Below are 20,915 nucleotides of genomic sequence, written 5' to 3'. Positions count from 1 at the left end.
GAGGGAGTTTTGGGAGATTGGAAGAAGTTCATCAAGAAGGCCTAATCTCCCTCTTTTTCAGTGAATAAATGGAACATCATTTCTGAATTCTAGTCCCATTCTCTGCGTTCATGTACCAGTTTCTTCATGTGTCCCAAGAAGAGTCTAAATATTCAGCCTCACCTGGTCTTGGTCATCAATTAATGTTCAGTGGTGCGGGTTTCCTGACTGGCTGACCACCTTCTCACCTTCATGAGGCTTAAGGAACATATGGTTGATGTGCCTTGCCCACTTTTTATTTCCATGGTCAAAGTGGAGAAAGATGAGTGGAAGTTCTCCAGGAAGGGTGGCCAACATCCTGGCACCTCCAAGAGAGGAGTAGTTCTGCTTGGTGCAGTAGAGAATGTCAGGTTGCAGTTTAGACAGCCTCAAGTTGGAGGCAGGCATTGAGGGCAGATGATTCTGTGAACTTTGATACGCTCTCATGGACAGCCTTTGAGCACCCACAGGTGCACGCCCTGTGCAGAAAACAGAAACCAATGCTTTCAAGATGCTTGTGAACCCAATGGAGCAAAAGAAGCGGATTCTGTGTCTGCCAGGAGGTGAAAACTTGGCTCTTCATGGAAGTGTGCCACCTGATGGTGCTGTGCTTTCTGACCTGTTCGACTCTTCCCTCTAGTAAAGAGTGCTAGAGCCAGCTGGGTCTCACAGGACTCCTACACTTCCCTCAAGGTTATGAGGAAAGTTAATCCTTGATTCAATCTGAAGACTGGTTTATAAACCTGAGTGTGAATTCTTTTTAGAGCACACCAAGACATGTACAATTAACCAGGTTTCCACAGGTTCCTCAGATCCTTCCTGTGGAATGATTCCCCCAAATGCGATTAAGAACAGCAGTTTTCCAACTTCAGTGCAGGTCAGGATCACCTGCGAGTTTAACATACAGCTTCTGGGCCCTATCCTCAAAGCTTCTGCTTCAGCAGGTTTGGGGTGTGTTCTGAAATTTTGCCTTTTTAACAGATTCCCAGGACATCCTGATGCAGCTAGTCATGGGACCACTCTTTGAGAACTACTGGTTAAGAAGATTGTATGGTAGAGCAATCTCTCTGCAGTTCCTGACAGTCATCCTGTGAGCCCGTTAGTCTAGTAAACATTTGAGAGCCTACTGTGTGGCAGGCACTAGAACTTGGATGCAGTCATTATTATGAATAAGGTAAGGCAAGGCCCCTGTACTCCAGGCCGCTTACATTTTTGTAGAAAAATGGGGGATAAGGTATAGGTCTGGAGGATACCAGACCATAAATAGTTTAGATGGTGCTAAGTGTTCATGAAGTAAAAGGAAGAGTCTATTCAGTTGTTTTCTGGGGGACAGTGTATATTAAGTCTGTGAATTGGATGTTCTTCCATGATTTCTGTCCTGCGAGGTTTGGTAACCTGAGGGTTGACTTTCATTCCTGAAAACCTCCATCTGAATAATCAGACAACTCTTTCATCTGGATACCCAATGCCAACTAACCCCTGTTCTTTCTGCAAACCTCTGCCTGTGATTTTTATTATAAAGCCCCTGCTTTCTACAGTTCCAAGAGCATAGCTGTTATTCAGTTGCTCCACTATTGTTGAAGGGGGACTTCTTCCTGGGAACAGTGTGAAAGCACCTTGATCCCGTTAATGGATTATCTCCACTTAAGTCATCTTTCAGAAAGAGATGGAAAGATACATTCTTGAAGGAAATGCTGCCTGCCTTCAAGCCCAGGACGCTTGACGTTGGACCTCCTTGTGAACAGCTCCCCTGAACTTCATTTCCCTGTGGCTCGCTTTAGCCCTGCTACTACTCTTGTCATTAGGAATCACCTTTGATCCTGAACTCCTTAATACAGAGCTGAGACAGGACTGCCATACCCAAAGGGTGACTAAAAGGGTAGAAGGAGAGAGTTCTATAAATCAACCTAGACAAAGTTTCCAAAATTAATTATAGCTACTTCTCTCTTGGACCACCCATCCCTATTCCAGCTCTCATGGGACCCCAGCGGAAGAGAGCCTTGTCTTGTCCCCTGTCTTCTTGCTCCTGGCCTGCCCTGTAGAACTGGAGCCATCTTTACTCCTTACTGCCCCCAGAGGCCTTTCCAGGCCCCTCCAAACCCATGAGGAGCAGCCAGGTGACTGATTTCTGGCAGCCACCTTACACCACCACCTACCCCTAGGGTACGGCCTTTGCAGGCCTCAGCAAAATCACCATGCCTGAATACAGTACAGTCACCACTGCTGTCAAACAGCTGTGACACGAAGGAAAACACCTCCCACTCTGGTTCTGTGGCTGTCTTCCCTCACTATCAGGTGGTCCTGAAGGGCTTAGGAAGTGGGCGGGGCTCTTGATTTCTTTGGCTGGTTTGGCCCTGACACTAATGGATTTCCCACGGCCATCCAAATTGACTGTGGCATTCCTTGTTCCAGTCTGCATATTCTGTGGTAGCGGTGGGGTTCCCGAGAAGCACTTAGGTTGCCTGCTGAGGCAGCAGGACTCTTCTGCAAGAAGACAAGCCTGGTTGCTCCACGTCTGAGGCTGTGTTGACATGTGCTGTGTGGCTTTCTCCCAGCTGACTTGGCTTTGGGGTAATGAAGTTCAGGGGACCTGCCAATTTTGTAGCAGACCCACTCCCCAAACAAGATGACCGCTTCCAGGTTGTAATGTCTTTTTCTAAGATGAGAGCACTTGTGCAAGTTGAGAATCCAGAGCTTCCAGAGAGAGGAGGTGGTGGTCAGCACAAAGAACTCAGGCCCCCACCCCTTGGCTCTTCCCTTCTTCTGGTAAAGGTGCAAGAAGGACCATTCCCAGCAGCCCGTCACCAAAAATGTCACAGAGCTGACTGCCCTGCAGCCCAGAACCAGGTATCTCTATGCAGCACACTGGCAGGAAAGAAGCCATGCTAGATGCCCCTTTCTGACTGATACAGGACGTAAGTCTGGACTGCTGTGTTGTACTCTGTTAAGAGAACACAGCATTAACTTTTAAACACCCCGGTGGAAGTGGTGGGCAGGGAGAGAGGCTGGACTTCCATTCTGCCAAGTGAGGCCCTACCTCTGCATCCTGATTCCTCTTCTGAAATTAAGAAGCAAGAATGAAAAGCCTCCATATTAAAATGAAAAGATTTGAAATTAAGATCTTAGTTCAAATCCTAGCCTTACCACTTAATTAGCATGATCTGTGTCCATTTGCAAGTGTGTAAATGACCAGTAAAACATTAATAGTATGGTTGTGCAGAATAAGACAAATTAGAGCACTAGGAAAACTAAAAACTCAGAAAAATGGTAGTGGTTACTACTGAGGACTTAAAGCCAGGAACTGTGCTACTTCCTGTTGAGACTGAAGTATGCCCCCAGCCACAGCAACAGGAGCAGCTATGCCCTGGACAGCAGCCCCCTGGCGAAGTCAGTGGCTTTCTATGCACAGGGCGGCAGGCTGTAGCCATGGCAATGGGCCTTGTGCCTTCCTTGGTACTGCCAAACCCAGTGGGAACTTCAGAGGCATGCAGAAGCCATTGCCTCAAAGCATCCCTGATGCCCAAATGCACGAGACTTGAATGTGGGGACATGGGTGTAAGCTCTAGAGAGAGGTCAATTTCCCTTTCACTCTCCAGTTTCTATGCCTACCCTAGTAGCCCTTGTGCCTAGAAAAAAAAAAAAAAAATCACATTCATTTGACACTGTATGGTTACCGCTTTCACACATGAGACAGGATACTGACTCTCCCAAGGTCACACAGATCTGATGCCGAATCCTGCTGTTGCAGTCACACTCCACTGCCTTGACGAGCTTCTGCTGTCTGTCTTGTGGAGGTGCCACCTAACCAGGTGTGCTGTGCTCGGTCCTGAAACTGCTGGTGAGATCTGCTAGGGAGGATCAGAATGAAACTGAATGGCAACAGTTGAGTTAAAATCCCCAAATGAAGAAAGTAGTAACAGAATCTGTCTCCAGGGAAGGGAAGATGGTCATTGAGGAAGGAGATAGTTCATATTTTAACTTTATTTTATACCATGTGCTTGTTTTACTTAATTCAAAAATTGAATTTAAAAGGATATACTTAAATATTTAACAAAGTATATTAAAATGAGCTAATAAACTGGGGTAGGTAGAGCTTTAACAGAGGGATGGGAAAAGGGCCCCCATCCAGACCTTTCTTGTGAAAAACACAGGAGTGGTTGTCATGCTCTAGGCACCAAAGGACCCATCTGTGAGGCTTCCTTCCCACAAAGACTGGCCTCAGGAAGGAGGAGGTAGGCATGTACACCAAGGTCCTCCACTCTGACAGCCATCACCCAAGAGTCAAGGAGACACAGAGAAGAAGAGCAACACAGAGACTTGTACATAAGGCCAAAAAAAAAAGCTACAGGAAAGGAGAGATGGTGTTGGAGGGTGCATTAGTGCCTCTGTGGCAACAGGCAAGTGCAAAGTCCTGCCTGGCCCTCTGCTCAGAAAAGGTTGTATTTCAAACTGGTATTTACTCTCCCAGTGGCAACATGAAGCCATGGAAAGAGCCTCAGCAAGTCCGCCCCTTTGCGGGAAGCTCCAGACCCACGGTTCTGGGGTGGGAGTATGATGGTTGCCATTCATTCATTTATGCCTCCTTCCCACCTTAGGGAGCCTCCCTCTGCACGAGGAGCTGTACACTCAAGTGTCTTGCAGTCCAATAGAGAATTGCTGTAGACAATGAGATCAGGGCCAAAGTGTCTAACTACTTGGGTCAGGCTGAGAAGGCTTCAGGGATGGGAAGGTGATAGGAACTGAGCTTTCTGAGTTAAGGAGTTTGCCAGGCAGAGCTGGAGAGGAGGGAACAACCAGCACAAGCAAGTAGACTGCAGCAGATCTAGTTCCAGTGAGAGAAACGAGCTTTGAATCAAGGCAACCCCATCCAGAGACATGTACTAGAAAGAGATTAGGAGAATCTCCATCTTGGTCACTTATGTGATTCCCTAGTGACAGAAATGAGAGTTTCTCAAATACCAGAGTTGCCACATCTCGAGCAGTGACCCCAGATATCATTTGGGTTACCAGAAGATCAAGAGGCAGACAGTCGGTTTGGTGGACAAATTAGGTGACTAGGCGGTGACTCCCCAGCAAGCAGGGATCCAGAGATGAGTGGTTTTGGACGGCAGAGTGAGCTTTGGACAGGGCCCACAGACTTTAACACGTGGCCTGGCGTCCGCGTGTCCCCAGGCTGTGATCCAGGCCGCTAGCGACTACCCACCAACCTGAGCTTTGGTGGCCCGGGACACATGGTGGGGGGGGGGGCAATGTATCCTGGAGAGGGAGGAAGGAACCGGCATTAAAGGCCGCTCCCCAGGCTGCCCTGAGGAGGCGAGAGGGAAGGCATTGTAGCCACAGTTCCAGGAAGGTCTTGCCCCCTGCCCCCGGGATGCGTTCCGTCCGGCCTGGCTGTGCAAGGTCGGGGGCTTTGGCTGCAGACGGATTAGGTCTGATCCGATTAGGGCCTGGGAGGTCCACTTCGCCCCCTTGCCTAGCGCTGTCAGCTCCCGTCCCGCCCTCGTGGGGACTGGGAGACCTCCCGGAGACCCTTCTCCGCCCCGAACACAGGGTTGGCGCAGAAATCCGAGAGGCTCCGTGCCCCCCAGGTTTGGCTCACTGCCACACCGCGGGCTCGGGCTCCCGCCCCCTGCGGCCCTTCCGAGCCCCGCCCCGAGCCTGCGGGTGTCTGCGCCCCCGCCTCCTTACTTGTCGCTTGGCGGGTGGGTTCCCCGCGGGTGGGGGCCCCGTGCCAGCCCTCCACGGGGAGGGCGGGACCGCGGCCCCGCCCCGCAGGTCTCCCGCCAGTGCACCTGGCAGCTAACGCCACCCGCGACGCTGTGCGCCTGCACCCGCGCTACCCAACGTCCGTTTGTCTCCGCATCCGGAGCCGGGGGTCTGTCTGTCCCCCTGGCAGGCGGACTGAGCAGGGCAGGCGTCAGAGCTACGTGCGGCGGGGCGGGCGGGGTGGGGGCGGCGCTGAGCGCGGCAGCCGCGGCGAGGGAGGCGGGGAGGCGCGGCGCGCCGGGGACAGCGGCGGACGGCGGTGGCGGCATGCGGCTTCTCCCGTTGCCCATCGTGGGCTGATACGGCCGCAGCACCGGCGGGAGGCGCGGCGGCCGGCGAGCCGAGGGCGCAGCCAGCCGGGCAGACCGCGGACAGCGGTCGGGACGCCGCGCCATGGGTCGAGCCGAGGGCGGGGGCCCGGGTCGGGGGCCGCCGCCGCTGCTGCTGCTTCTGGGAGCCACGCTGGTCCTCGCGACTGGGGCCGCACCGGGTAGGTACCGACAGCGACCAGGACCCCAGCAGCTCTCGCGCCCCACCCTGAGCCAGGGTCCCACTGGCTTCGGGTACAGGCGGAGTCCGCGAGCTGTGGCAAGGGGGCGGGGCAGTGCCTTGCCTGCAGCCCGGGCGGGGGAAGGGGCGCACGAGGAGATGGGGGACTTGGGGGAGGCCGAGTGGTGGGTGGCGGCCCCGACTCTGGTGTGCGGACCCAGGTGTTGGCTGGGGGAGGGGCCTGGTGGGCGGAGCCTGAGGGTGAGACTTCGGGGCGGGACCTGGAGGTGATGGGTGGGCAAGAGGATGCGAGTTCGGGGCGGGGCCCTAAGGGTGCGACTTATGGGCGGGGCCTGGAGGTGGAGTGGAGCCCCGAGGGTAAGACTCATGCCAGGAGCTGGAGTCGGGGGCCTCCCTGGTTAGACTGCGGGTGGTGTAGGGGGCGGGGCCTGAGCGAGGAAACGTTTGGCTGGGTGTGTTCCCTGGCTTATGGGGCGGGCTCGGGGCGGGACTTAAAGATGGGGCGTGGCCTTGGGAAATCTTGAAGCTGAGGCTTAGGGCTGGCGGGGGTCTGGGAGAGCAGCCGCGGCGGGGCGGGGCGCAACCCAAGGCCCTACCACGCCCGCTGCCCTGACGCCAGGCCCCTCTCCCTCCCGCCCACAGTGCGTGAGGCGGGCAGAGCCGTCGAGGCAGACAGGCAGGTGAAGAGAGTCCTGGCATGGGAGCCGCGTGCTAACGACACGCGGGAGAAGGCCGGCCCACCAGCAGCTGGGGAAGATGAGACCTCTCGGACTGCGCCAGGCGGCGAGCATGCCGTGGTGGGCCCTGGGGTCGGGCCAGAGGAGGCTCTGGAGGCATCGGCGGCGGTGACGGACACAGCCTGGCTGGAGGTGGACAGCCCAGGCCTGGGCGGAGTGACGGCAGAGGCGGGCAGCGGCGACACCCAGGCCCTTCCAGCCACGCTCCCGGCTCCTGACGAGGCCCTCGGGCAGTCATCGACGGCCCTCGGGCAGTCATCGACGCCCCCCGCCACCCCCGAGGCTACAGAGGCCAGCGGGCCACCCTCACCCACCCCTGGCGACAAGCTGAGCCCAGACCCTGAACTCCTCAAGGAGAGCCCCTTGGAGGTTTGGCTGAACCTGGGAGGCAGCACACCTGACCCTCATGGGCCAGAGCCCACGTACCCCTTTCAGGGCACACTGGAGCCCCACACGGCGTCAGATATAATTGACATCGACTACTTCGAAGGATTGGATGGTGAGGGCCGTGGCGCCGACCTGGGGAGCTTCCCCGGGTCTCCAGGTATCTCAGAGCACCACCCTGATCCTGGGGGAGAGACCCCTTCCTGGAGCCTGCTTGACTTATACGATGACTTCACCCCGTTTGATGAGTCTGATTTCTACCCTACCACATCCTTCTATGATGATTTGGATGAAGAAGAGGAGGAAGAGGAAGGTGACAAGGACGCAGCAGGAGGCAGAGACCTGGAAGATGAAAATGACCTTCTAGTGCCCACTGAGAAACCTGGTCTGGGGCCCGGGACAGGGCAGCCCACTGGTCGGTGGCATGCTGTCCCTCCACAGCATACTCTGGGGATGGTCCCCGGCAGCAGCATCGCCCTCAGGCCCCACCCAGGAGAGCCAGGCAAGGACCTGGCCCCAAGCGAGAATGGCACTGAGTGCCGCAGTGGCTTTGTGCGACATAACGGCTCCTGCCGGTCAGTGTGCGACCTCTTCCCAAGTTACTGTCACAATGGCGGCCAGTGCTACCTGGTGGAGAACATAGGGGCCTTCTGCAGGTAAGGGTGTGACAGGCAGGTTCCCTGGGGGCTTGTAAGAGAACTCCTGGAGAGGGCATGGGAGGCTGCCTCAGCAGAGAGGGGAATGTGACAGGCACAGCTTCCCAGAGCTTGTGCATTCACGGAAGTCCCAGGTCAAGGGATAGTCACAGCAAATATTCTATAGAATTACATCTTACATGCACTTCCTGTGATCTCATCACTAGGAGAGTTTCCTCAGAAATAAGATTGTGTATTTCCTCTAAGTGTTGTGTCCTTTACCAAACCAGTAAACTATAGAGGCAAAACGAAAAGGTTTTGGGAAAGGCCTTTGCTGGCCTGAGGGCAAGTTCTTGTTGGCGAGTTCTGACTAAACTAGCAGAAGGAGTAGGCCCATAAACGTACTGGGAGGAGAGATAACTGCTGACCACTCCCTCTGAGCCATGTGTGTGGCAGGAGGAAGGCCCTGTGACCCTGTGGGGCACGTGCCTGGGGTGGCACATAAAGTCACAGTGAAGACCTTCTTGTTGGGAGCAGACCCAGAGAGCAGCCACTCAAACAGGTCAAGTCAAGCAGAGTGTCTTTCCTGGCATAGCAGATGTGGTGGGGTTTCTTGACTTTGGGTAGTGGCTTTGCCCCTCCTACCTTGATTGTTGTCTTCCTGGGGACACCCAATCCAGCATATTTTAAAGACCCAGAGAGTTTAGTGTCAGAGTAAAGATATTGTCTGCAACCACCATCCCATGCCTCATCAGTAATTACCCCATACACCTGCCGTCACAGCAAGGTAGTTAACCTGCTGGAGAGCTCACTGGCTTATTCTGGAAGAAGCACAAGTCCGGGGTGACCTGGGTGGTTTGCTTGTCTCCATCCTTTACAGGCCCTAGAAGTGGCATGGACGCCTCAGATTCTTCCTGGGACTTGTTTCCACTGGTTCTAGGAGAAGGATTTCTGTAATCTGGGTGTCTCTTTTTAAAGTGTCATTCCTGATGTTTCTTTTTCTTGGTCTCTTCGGAGGTATGTGAAGAATTCAAATTTCTGTAGGTCTTAATGTTCTGGTAGAAGAATAACATACAGAATGCATGAATGCTGTGCCTTTGGCATTAAAGCTTAAGTTCCAGTTCCTTCCTATGAAGTTCTTCTTCCCTATAAATGATCATGACGTTAGCATCACTCATATAGGGTGTGTCCACACAGTTCTGATTGGAGTTGTCCAGCCATTGCCAAAAAGAGGAACTGTGATCAAGAAATTATGGCAACGAGACCTTGCTGGTTGGTTAAGGGCTACCAGAAATATGAGGAAACCCTGGGATTTTGCTCCTCAGCCTCTAGTTGGGGGGACTACAGTAATGATTTTAGCCTGGGAACTATGGAATCTCTGCAAAAATCGTTATCTTTCAACCTATTGGGGGCCTGAGTTTTCACCTTCAAAGTAAGCTCCCCATCAGAGTATGAAATTTGGAGCCCTTGCTGCCTCTGGAGAGCTAGACAGTTCCCAGAACCTCCTGGAGCTATCAGAGGACTCCCAAATGGAAGAGTAAGCGTGTCCTCACTGAGCAGCATGCCTGTACTGACCATGGATCCTCCAGTGGGTCCTGCCTCAGAAGGGCGTCACACAAGTCCACTCCAGCTCCCCTTGCACAGCTTCCATCCCAGGATCACACTGGGCCTCCCTACCAGAGATTCCTCCTCTGGTGGGTACACCCAGGCCCAGCCCTGACTTGGAAACTGTTTTGCATTCCACTCACAGGAGGCTGCTGAGCCCTTGGTTGCAGACTGCAGCATGCCTTTGTCTCTGTCACACCGACCACTGCAGAGAAATGAGCAGAGCTATGGCAGAACTTCTCTAGAATGGTCGGTTAGAGGGATCTTCTTTCCCCGCCATCCTCCAACAGCCCCCCACGACTGCAAAGGGGCAGTTGGAAAAGAGAGAATTCCCTGCTAACCTCGTATCCCTGCCCTATTCTAGGTGTGGAGTACTTAATTCTTCCATGCAAAATTTCCCCATTTCTGGACCCCTTTCTCTTGTCTGTCATTCACCCTGAGGTTCATGTCCTCCCTCCTTTGCCTGCCTCTGTATCCTTCCACATTTTTCCTCTTTGAAGCAGCCTGGTTCCCATGGAAACAGCAATGTCACTGGAAGAGTTGGAGCCTGGGAATGTCCCAAGGGCAGGAGAAAGTCACTCAACGAAAGGACTGAAACCCACCCAGAGGGTTGATTCTCACTCTGCTTTCATGACAGTTCTCATGGTAATAGGACTGGAAGCTTTAGGGGCAGCACTTTGGGGGCTGCAGAGATAAGGGAGAATATACATCTGTCTTTGTGCTTGTCCTTGTCTGTCGCTTCCTTATTTTTCAGTGTCTGGTTAGCCACGTGAACTAGATGGGACTGCAATGCCACAAGATAGGTTTTTCACGTTGTGTAGGGCGGATCCTACTACTTTGTAGCTGTAGCTCCTGTTGGTCTTGTTTTCCACCTTTTTTTTTTCACCAGAGCCCAGGGGGGTTGGGCCAGTCTGGGGGGTCTGGGAGAATCCTGTGATTATTCTCACTGAGGTGGAAAATGAGGGTTCCCTTCCCTCCTCGAAACTGAGTTTGCTCAGTTTCTCAGCTCCCCGGTTACCTCATTTGTGTCATGAACCTCTTCATGGAATGGTTGTAAGGACAAGGCAACAATAGCAACCATAAGGTCTGCACAGATGGGGGCCCCAAAGTCCCACTAGGAGCAGGCTGTTGAGGGCAGTCCTGGGGTCAGGGGCCAGGCCCTCACTGTGGCCACGGCTGCCAGCCCGTCGCCTCAGTCTCGCCCTGTCACCGCTGCAGGTGCAACACGCAGGACTACATCTGGCACAAGGGGATGCGCTGCGAGTCCATCATCACTGACTTCCAGGTGATGTGTGTGGCCGTAGGCTCGGCCGCCCTTGTGCTGCTCCTGCTCTTCATGATGACGGTGTTCTTCGCCAAGAAGCTCTACCTGCTCAAGACAGAGAACACCAAGCTGCGCAGGACCAGGTGAGTCTGTGACAGCCGACCCCACCCCATCTGATCCAGGGATGTGGTCCTGAGGGTTTCTGGCACCTGCTCTCCATCCCTGGTTGTGTTTTTCATACCAAAAATTCACCCAAGCGTAACCATTCCTACACAGAATGTGCTGGAATTGCAGCAGAGGTTAAGCCCCTGTGGCACACTGCAGCTGCCCAGCACCATTCCTCTCACACACACACACACACACACACACACACACACACCGCCGTATAGAAGGTGCTTAGAAAAGGTAACCAGAGTATAGCAGCTCCCAACTCTGGTCAAGTAAGTTACTGTGCTCAGTGCCCCACCCCCACCTGACTGCACCTGCTTCCTGGGTCTCTGACAGCCCGTGGCCAGCGTGAGGATTTCGCTCACAAATCAGCATGAAGTGACTCCAGCTCCCTCAGATCTGCCGTCACTCAATACCAGCTCCTCCTCAGTGAGAGGGTCTAGCACTGCAGTGCATTGCTTTCCAAACTTGTCAGCCCTTGGTCCAGGCAGAAGGGCAGAGGACTCAAGGAAGTCCTCTTTCCCCCTCCTAAGTAGAATGTGGGGGGTGGTGAGACCCCAGCCCTCACTTTCTCCACTGTGGATTCTAAGGGCCATGTGGGGATATGGAGTCTCATTTCAGCTCTTCTCTTAGCAGAGGAGTGACTGCTGTGCACATGTGAGAATCAGCATGCATTAACCCTTTAAGCCCATGCTTGAACACTCGAATGTGACCTTACACACTATGAGAGAATCACTGTGATCACTAAGCAAGTAAAGAACCTTCTTAAATGTCACAGGAGTCACAGAAGGAGGAGACTGGAGTTCAGCTTCCTCGGGACCCAAGAGACAATTTATGCAGAACTGCCGCCCACCCCCCCTTTCAGCCTGTTGTCCAAGTAATCCCCTCCCCCTGACCCGAGACTCCCTCCAGAGAACGTGACCAAAGGACTTGCCCCGGGTCCTGGGAAAAGGACAAAACGCCATCTGTTGCTCCTTTGCTGGGTGAACTCGTGAGATGTGCAGATGCCAGCAGCTCTCTGCAGCCTTTCAGCTAACCGTTGTGGGCCTGCAAGGGCCTCTCCATTGTGCCTGTGCATTGAGGCAGCGCTGTATCTGTGCATGTGATCACAAGCCAAGACCCTTGGCTCCTCACGCTGACACCAGGGGGTTGGAGTGGTGGGGAGGGTCAGGGTGGGGATGGGACCGCCGATCAGGGCTGCTGCTGATAGGAGAGAAGAAGCAGCTGCCAGGCGAGTGGAGAAGCAAGAGCTGAGGCCCAGGGAAGGGCCTCCTTCTAGGTCGTCCTCCTGTAGCTGGTTATGTGTTTTGTGCAAAACATGGCTCCCGCAGCCCTTCAGCTCAAATGCCAACTCCCTTTATTCCCTCTGCATACCTTCTTTCTTTCCCAAGCCTGGTTACTGCTCTGAAAATGCTACATGTACCCAGTGCACTACAGATACTGCTGCAGTTTATTGATTCTAAGATACACTTTTTTTTTCACACATTAACATCTCAGAAACTGGATTGTATCTTACAGTCGCTGGCGTCTTATAACCACTGTTGGCCTGATGGCAGTCATGATGTAGTTGTAATTGTCTAGCATACACAAACGTGGTCATAGCTGTTCATATCATTGTCAGTTCTTTATCTAAAGTCTAAATGAGCCCCTTAAAGTGTGTAATAAAAACTCCAGGTGATAAGAAAGCATTGGATCATGCTTTAAATGGTAGAAGATTTTTCTTAGTGGTGCATCTGTGGCATTTGATGAAATACAGTACCTGACCCATGAAGCTTCTATCAGATTTCGCTGTGATCATTTCACTTACATTTTTCCCTTCTCTCTTCTGTCCTAACCAGCAAATTCCGGACCCCATCTGAGCTCCACAATGATAACTTCTCCCTCTCCACCATTGCCGAGGGCTCTCACCCAAATGTAAGGAAACTTTGCAACGCTCCCCATACCTGCTCCCCCCCATGCCTGTGCCTTGGCTCTCTATGATAATGTTATCTGTCAGGTAACTTGTCTTCTTCACATCTGTCCTTGTGCAGGCTCCAGCCCCTGGCCACATCTCTGGTCCACTTCAGAGTGTGGAGCCACTCTTCAGAGCTCTGAGGATCAGGATAGGGCAGGCAGTTGGGGCCGTGAAAGTGAGAATAAGGGCGTGATGGTGTACCACTTCCTGGACAAGCAAAGTTATACAAAGTACAGAAGATCTGTTTCTAGGATGACACATGATTTTTAGCTTCATCTAGGCTTTAGAAGTCTGATTTTTGTCTTTCTATTACCTATATCAAGGAGAAAGGCTCAGCTTTCATTGCTAGGGAATTTCCTGCTGGTCATTGAAGCAAATGGTGGTTGCTCTTTGGGATGAGTGGGAAAACCTCTGGGATGGCTGGAAAAACAGTGTCTTTGACACTGTTTTGAGGACCCTAAAAATGAGCAGGCTTATACACATTGGTTACGGCTGAGGTAAGCACAAAACACTTATGGTAAGGTGGAAGCATAAGTCTAGGGGTAAATCTGTCCTTAGGAGGATAGGCTCATAAATATAAGTTGAAACCCAATAAAAGGTCCCAACAGACCATTTTCTAAAGACACTGGCCCAGTGTGTTATCTGGACCAGACTAACCAGTCAAATACTGGGTACTGTCAGAATTTCAGAAATTAAGCAGAAACCATCCAAGCCGCAAATCATATCAGATCCAAACACAAGAATTCTGCACATGACACAGGCTCCATACCTCCAGGTAAATGCATCATTACACAGATAACGGAGTGAAACTAAGACTTTTCAGATGGAAACAGTGGAGTTTAAGAGGAAATTTTGAAGAAGTTCTTTGAAATAATGGGCCATAGAGTATAAGAGCTCACAGGGGCCTTCACAGTCTAGGCCAGTGCTGTCCAGAGGGACTTTCTGTGAGATAGAAAAGTTGTGTGTCTGTACTGTACACTACAGCAGCCATCAGCTACCTGTGGCTTCAGAACTCTCAGAATGTGGCTAGTGCCACCGTATTGGACAGCACAGATCTAGACCATTGTCTTCTTTTTATAGGTGGGGAAGTGTAGCCCCAGAAGGGGAAAGAGAGAATAATAGTACATGAGACCTTGATCACCAAATCCCAGAAAAGAAAAGCTTCGCCTGGTGGAGGAGGAGCAAAGGGGTCTATTTAAAATAAGAAATGAAAGAGGCCAATTCAGGATAATTTTTTAAAGTCTTTGATATAAAGGGTAGAGAAAGAACATACTTGGTATGCACCAAGATATTAATAAGTTCAAGATGGACATAATAACCAAGAGAACAACATGTCCTGTAATTGCTGAGATTGGTAACCACTTTAATCAACCCACAAGGATATAGGATGAGCCTTATCTTGGGACACCCTATCCCTACCTTACCAGGCCCCTTGCAGTGATGTGCATTTAGTTGTCAGTTATGGACTACTAGTGAATGATGGCCTGCCATGGGGTCTCTCAGGTCCACTGTCTGATCTGCCGTCTCGTACATGTGGGACAGCAGGCCTGACGCATACAGTGGTGCCTGCAGTCAGGGTGTTTGTTGTCCATGGAGTGCGAGGGTCCTTAGCAAAGTTTCTGACTCATGCATTTCTGGCACCCTTGTTATGTCCACCTTTCCTCTTCACAAAGATGGAGGGGAAAGAAACAGCTCCTCTTGGAAGCCTTGGTTGCATGAGCCAATACAAAGGTTTCCAGTTCTTCTTGGCTGAGCCAACTTTGTGAAAGCAAGGCATTTGTCCATGAAAGCTGCCACTGACCTTGAGTTCAGAATATGGCAAAACAGAGGGGCTTCCCTGGTGGCGCAGTGGTTAAGAACCCGCCTGCCAACGCAGGAGACACAGGTTCGAGCCCTGGTCCAGGAAGATCCCACATGCCATGGAGCAACTAAGCCCGTGCGCCACAACCACTGAGCCTGCGCTCTAGAGCCCGCGAGCCACAACTACTGAGCCCGTGTTCCACAACTACTGAAGCCCACCCGCCTAGAGCCCGTGCTCCCAACAAAAGAATCCACCACAATGAGAAGCCCAAGCACTGCAACGAAGAGTAGCCCCCGTGCGCCGCAACTAGAGAAAAAAGCACATACGAAGACCCAGTGCAGCCAAAAATAAATAGATAAATAAATAAATTTTTAAAAAAAGAATATGGCAAAACAAAAATGGAATGGAGCAGGGTGGTCAGCCATGGTAGACTCCGCCTGAGAAGGGCCATGGGGTTGTCTGGGCAGCACTCGGGGCATCCGTCAGCGAAGTCGTGCTCTCTGGCTCCTCTTGGATCTTGAGGGCCATTTCCACCTGGCATCCTTCCCTCAGCTTGTGCCCCAGGACACATCCTGTCCTCTCTGCCAAAGCTCTGAGCATGTGAGGGGGTGACTCTCCTGTCCAGCAGGCGGATTTTCTACAAACTCCATCTCGAATTCCCTCCACCCAGCCCAGAAGTCAGACTCGGTCATAGTCAAGATCTTGTGGGCATTGACAGTTAAGACAGTTGCCACTTTATGATGAAGTGGAGCCCTAGCCCTTGCTTCAGCCACCCCAGTGATTGCTTACAAGCGATGCGAGCAGCAGGATGAAAGTGAGAAAACCTCCAGGTGAGCTAGGAGCTGAAACGAGGGCACCTGAGTCAAGCCTGCTCATTTAGTCTCCCCATCCCTCTCCCTTCACCCCTCAAATTTCCTTGTTGGTTTTGGCATCTCCTAAAATTTTGGAGAGTTTTATTTATCTTAGTAGAGGGGTTATTTCTTTTACATAAGTCAAGGAGATTGAATGGGTCATTTTCCTACCCAGTTTCAGTAATCTCTGTAAGCCACACTCTGAAAAGATTTCAAACAAACAAACAAAAAAACCCATGCTGCTTTGGGTCTGGTGGGGGAAGGGTCCATGGCTGGTGTCTGTGTAGGGGGCACGTCCCTTTCCTCTGCTACATGCGTCGCTCTGTGCTGCTCCTCGCCTGGGCCCTCTGGACTGACCTGGGGCCCTGTGGCTGGTGAGCCAGTGGCCGAGTGCGTGTGAGTCTTCTGGAGCTGAGCAGCCAGCCTAGGAAAGGAACTTCGGGAGGAAAAGGAAAAGCCCGAAGCTCCTCAGCCCCTGCTGTGGAGGTTTGCCGTTTTCCAGGAGGAATGGCGAGTGTGTAGGAAGCCGGGTGCTCTCCAGCTGCACAGCGTGAGTGAAGTCACCTGAACTCCACGGGCAAACTGCCCAAGTGCTGAGAGCCGCCCTGTTGGTTCTCACAGCTGTGCTGTTAGAGCGATGCCATGGCTGTAACTTGGTCCTCCTGCGATTTGACAGACCTTCCAAGATGTCCCTTAGTGTTTCCCACCGCCATCCCACCCCCCAATTTAAACCTTTCTTACTTCCCAGTCTCTGTTTCTTCCATGTATTTGGTAAAACACTGACTGCCCGCCCCATTCTGATAGAGGCTTGTTTCTGGACAAGTAGGCGTCCAGGCCTGAACCCCTGGCTGAAGGATGCCCATGCGGCTGGGGCAGAATGCCAGAAATAGTTCCCAGGACACAGCCCAGAGGGAAGTCCAGTTCCCTCTGGATGAGGGACTTCCACCAAATCAAAGGCACATAATCCTTCTGCTGAGGGATTCAGCAACCCTAGGCTTAAGAGGATGGAGTTCTGAGGGAAACACTTGGACTAGGATAGCTCCATCTTGGTCTAGACACGCCCTCACCCGTTCTACATGTTGAAGGTACTTAGCTCATCTCATAGCACTGTCTGGATACCTGTGTTCCTTATTTTTAGGATCTACTTCTTCCTCCCATTGACCCAGAAGGCAGCTTTCTCATCTGTCCAAATCCCATAAGCCCTCACGGTGCCAGTTTTAACTTGGGTCCCCACCTTCATGGCATCACAGTTTTGATGCCCAGGTCTATAAGACTCACTAAATCCACTTTTTTCACATTATGAGAATATCCCTGTGCCCCTGTATCCCCCCAAGTTGTGTGTGATGGGGCGGGAGCAGGGGCAATTATCTTGAAAAACATGAAAGTGAGTTCCACGCTTGTAAGAGGAGAGGTGAGTACAGGCCATCCTATTTTGCTTCAAGTTTTGCTGTGATCCAAAGTCCATTCTACTCAGGGTCTCAAGCAATCATGCCCAGCGTCTCCCCCGACACGATACAGAAGTTCTGCCTCATTCTGCTTCCCTCTCTGTAAAAAACCTCTGTGTGTGTGTGTGTGTGTGTGTGTGTACAAAATACACAATATATCAGGGCAATCTTTCCATCTCAGCACATATACATTTATGCCATTGAACAGTTTTTTCTAAACCTCTGCAAGCAGTGGTAGAAAATATCAAGTGCCTATGCGTGCTGTGCGCAGCTGCCTTGCCTGAAACCTGCCTCAGCACAGAATGAAGTTCATTTCCTCTTGTGCTTGTCTCACTGGAAATGGGGAACATGTGTTCCGCGGTTGTCTGTAAATTACTCCTGAGGTCTTTGAAACTCTATCAAATTGTTCTGTTCAAGCCGGTCTTCTGGGAAAGTGCTAAGTGAGGCTGGAGCAAGGGGCAGGTAACAGTGATTTCTACATGCACAGTACGTTTAAACACCCGTAGCATCCGATGTAGCCCTGGAGCCTTTCCCTACTTTCCAACTAGTCACTTGCCTGACCTAGTGCCATTATGGGTCAAACTCAGTAGCAGGGAGCATGGACAAGAGCTCACAGTTTTTTGGGTTTTTTAAAATTTATTTTATTTATTTGTTTATTTTTGGCTGCGTTGGGTCTTCGTTGCTGTGCGCGGTCTTTCTCTAGTTGCGGTGAGCAGGGGCTTGTCTTTGTTGGGGTGTGCGGGCTTCTCATTTTGGTGGCTTCTCTTGTTGCAGAGCCTGGGCTCTGGGTGCACAGGCTCAGTAGTTGTAGCTCGCAGGCTCTAGAGCGCAGGCTCAGTAGTTGTGGCGCACGGGCTTAGTTGCTCCGCGGCATGTGGAATCTTCCCAGACCAGGGCTCGAACCCGTGTCCCCTGCATTGCCAGGCAGATTCTTAACCACTGCGCCACCAGGGAAGCCCAAGCTCACAGTTTTGTGGAGAATGCCCTGGTCCTTAAGCATGATGAGTACCTTGAATTTTGGTTAAAGCAAGAAAGGTCTGAGCTAGCTGATCAGATAGGGACGTTTCCCTTCTTGCCATCCATGAACCTGCCTGGGTAGCTACACGACCTCTTTGATCAGCACAGTTCCAAGCACTTGAGAAAGAACTGAGGCCCACTGAGTCGCACAGGGTAAAATCCCCTCAGGCGGTCCTAAAGGAAAAGAGTAGTGGGAAGGCAGGTGTTGCTGTAAGAGCTCTCTGAATGCAGAGCCGGAGCACTGTGTACTGGTGTGGGTTTCCTGAAAACCTTTAACAAATTCAGTTCAGGTTCAGGAGCTTGTCATAGGGCTGCAGGCAGCACACTTGGATAGGCAGGAGGGCACGGGTACCAGTCAGAGATGGGTTGCGAACCAGCAGCACAGGGCTTGGATTGAGGAAACACCTTGTAAGTTAGCATCTTTTGGTAGATAAATTCTGATAGGAAGAGGCTCACACTTCTCCAGCCTCTAGTCAGAGAACATATATTTGCTGTGGGGAGAGAGGCCCTAATTTTGCCAGGAACAGCTCTGCACCTGACCACAGTCCAGTTTGTGCCCCACTGAATACACCGACAAGTCATGTTCCTGATCAAGACCTTTTTGTGAGAGCAGAACTCAACAAGATGGAGGGCCGTGTGAAGAGGGGCCAGGCAGAGCTCACCAACAGGTGAGGTTTTAGAGGGACCAGGCCAAGTATTAAAAGGGACTGTTTCTCCCCAGTCTCTGCCAAAGAGAAAACCTCAGACTGGCCTAAGTTAAAGGTATTTGTAATGCAATTACCTGTCAAGTTTTCATCTATATCTGGCCAGTGTTTTTGAGAATGATGTTCCTAAAAAGTAGCTGCTAATGAGTCTCTTTGGTTCATTCATGTCTCAGAGCTTTCTTCCTTTTTTCAGTTATGATTCTTTCAGCCAAATTGAAAAATCTGAGATGTTATTTGATCCCTCTACCCACTGTCTCCTTCCCACCCCTCCCTCACCTTTTTTTTCCTCTTTCAGGATGATTCTAGTGCTCCCCATAAAATCCAGGAAGCTCTCAAGTCCTGCCTGAAAGAGGAGGAGCCATTTAACATTCAGAACTCCATGTCGCCCAAACTCGAGGGTGGCAAAGGTGACCAGGCCGACTTGGAGGTGAATTGTCTTCAGAACAACTTAACCTAAAGCAGAGCAAGAAGAGAGGAAATGGGAGCGGGGTGGGGGTGGGGGGCAGGGGAAGAAGAATTATCTCCTCTTGTACAGAGTATTTCTTGTAACCATTTGTTAAACTCCTTTCATTTTTTCTGATCTCATGGCATGCTTTGGTGTATTTTGTACAGGAGGGAAAAAACACAAAATATGAAAAGAACCTAAAGAGAATTGCATACATTGGATTGTTTTGTCTGTGCTGTCTGTACATTGCTTCTGCTGCTGTGATTTCTAAACCTATGCTGTTATTCAACTGACTTTTTTTTTGTACTTTGACCCACCTTTTTTTGAAATACCAGTAAAAAACAAAGTTCTTGAAATAAAACTTTTTAAAAAGCCATTTTCCTGATGTAATTTTTTCTACTCCCTACCCCTTCTTGTCAGTTTGAGTTGAATTCTTCCCTTCATTAAAGATGTGTATTTATACATGTTTGAAATCCCAGAAATGGTCTATGTATTAGTCTGCTTGAGCTGCCATAACAAAATACTACAGACTGGGAGTCTTAAACAACAGACATTTATTTTCTGAGAGTTCTGGAGACTGGAAGTCCAAGATCAAAGTGCCAACAGAGTTGGTTCCTGGTGAGGCCTCTCTTTCTGGCTTGCAAACAGCCACCTTCTTGCTGTGTCCACACATAGCCTTTTCTCTGTGTGCATATGGAGAGAGAGAGAGCTCTCTGGTATCTGTTCCTCTTTTTATAAGGACACCAGTCCTATTGGATTAGGGCCCTACTCTGATGACCTCATTTAACCTTAAATTACCTTATCTCCAAATACAGTCACATTAGGGGTTAGGGCTTCAACATGTGATATTTGGGGGGACACAATTCAGTCCATAACAGTCTGTAACACTTATTGTTAAGAATACTCTTTCCTTCTTTTTTCTTTTTTTTTAAATTTTTTTTTTAAATTATTTACTTTATTTATTTTATTTTTGGCTGTGTTGGTCTTCGTTGCTGTGTGCAGGCTTTCTCTAGTTGCAGCGAGTGCGGGCTACTCTTCGTTGCGGTGCGCAGGCTTCTCACTGTTGTGGCTTCTCTTGTTGCGGAGCACGGGCTCTAGGCACGCGGGCTTCAGTAACTGTGGCACGCGGGCTCAGTAGCTGTGACTTGTGGGCTCTAGAGCGCAGGCTCAGCAGTTGTGGCGCATGGGCTTAGCTGCCCCGCGGCATGTGGAATCTTCCCGGACCAGGGCTCGAACCCATGAACCCTGCATTGGCAGGCGGATTCTTAACCACTGTGCCACCAGGGAAACCCTATCTTTCCTTCTTTCATAAATATTTATTCAGCACATAGTCAGCCAGGTGTTATGCTAGATGCCAGGAACTCTAGATGAATAAGATAGACCCTAACCTCAAGAAGTTAATGGTGTACTTGAGAAACAGTCTTATAAACAAATAATTATAATACAGTGTGTCAATACTTAATAGAGGTATATACAGAGCTGTGAGAGTTGGAGTTATGAATTCAGAAAGGCTTCAAGGAGAGAGGTTTAAATTGGACTTTGAAGGATGAGGGGGCATTTTTCAGGAAGATACAGGAGAAGACATTCAAGGCAGAGGGAGAATACTCACAG

At 51.0% G+C, this 20,915-nt stretch overlaps 1 protein-coding gene across 1 annotated transcript; it reads left to right on the top strand.

Annotated features, from left to right (window-relative positions):
- Nucleotides 1–6,018: 6,018 nt before the first annotated feature.
- Nucleotides 6,019–19,672, top strand: CSPG5 (chondroitin sulfate proteoglycan 5). The gene is made up of 5 exons (XM_036868445.1): nt 6,019–6,274; nt 6,937–8,071; nt 10,874–11,062; nt 12,926–13,001; nt 19,155–19,672. The coding sequence occupies exons 1-5, from the start codon at nt 6,178–6,180 to the stop codon at nt 19,314–19,316; spliced, it is 1,659 nt and encodes a 552-aa protein (XP_036724340.1). The 5' UTR covers nt 6,019–6,177; the 3' UTR covers nt 19,317–19,672.
- Nucleotides 19,673–20,915: the final 1,243 nt, after the last annotated feature.

The sequence above is a fragment of the Balaenoptera musculus genome, chromosome 11 (genome assembly GCF_009873245.2).
Source record: "Balaenoptera musculus isolate JJ_BM4_2016_0621 chromosome 11, mBalMus1.pri.v3, whole genome shotgun sequence".
Taxonomy (NCBI): Eukaryota; Metazoa; Chordata; class Mammalia; order Artiodactyla; family Balaenopteridae; genus Balaenoptera; species Balaenoptera musculus.
This window is presented reverse-complemented; position numbering and strand designations above follow the sequence as displayed.

Coding starts and splice junctions, on each gene's coding strand:
- CSPG5 (XM_036868445.1), top strand. CDS start 6,178: ATGGGTCGAGCCGAGGGCGGGGGCCCGGGTCGGGGGCCGCCGCCGCTG. Junction 8,072..10,873: donor AACATAGGGGCCTTCTGCAG/GTAAGGGTGTGA, acceptor TCACCGCTGCAG/GTGCAACACGCAGGACTACA. Junction 11,063..12,925: donor ACCAAGCTGCGCAGGACCAG/GTGAGTCTGTGA, acceptor TGTCCTAACCAG/CAAATTCCGGACCCCATCTG.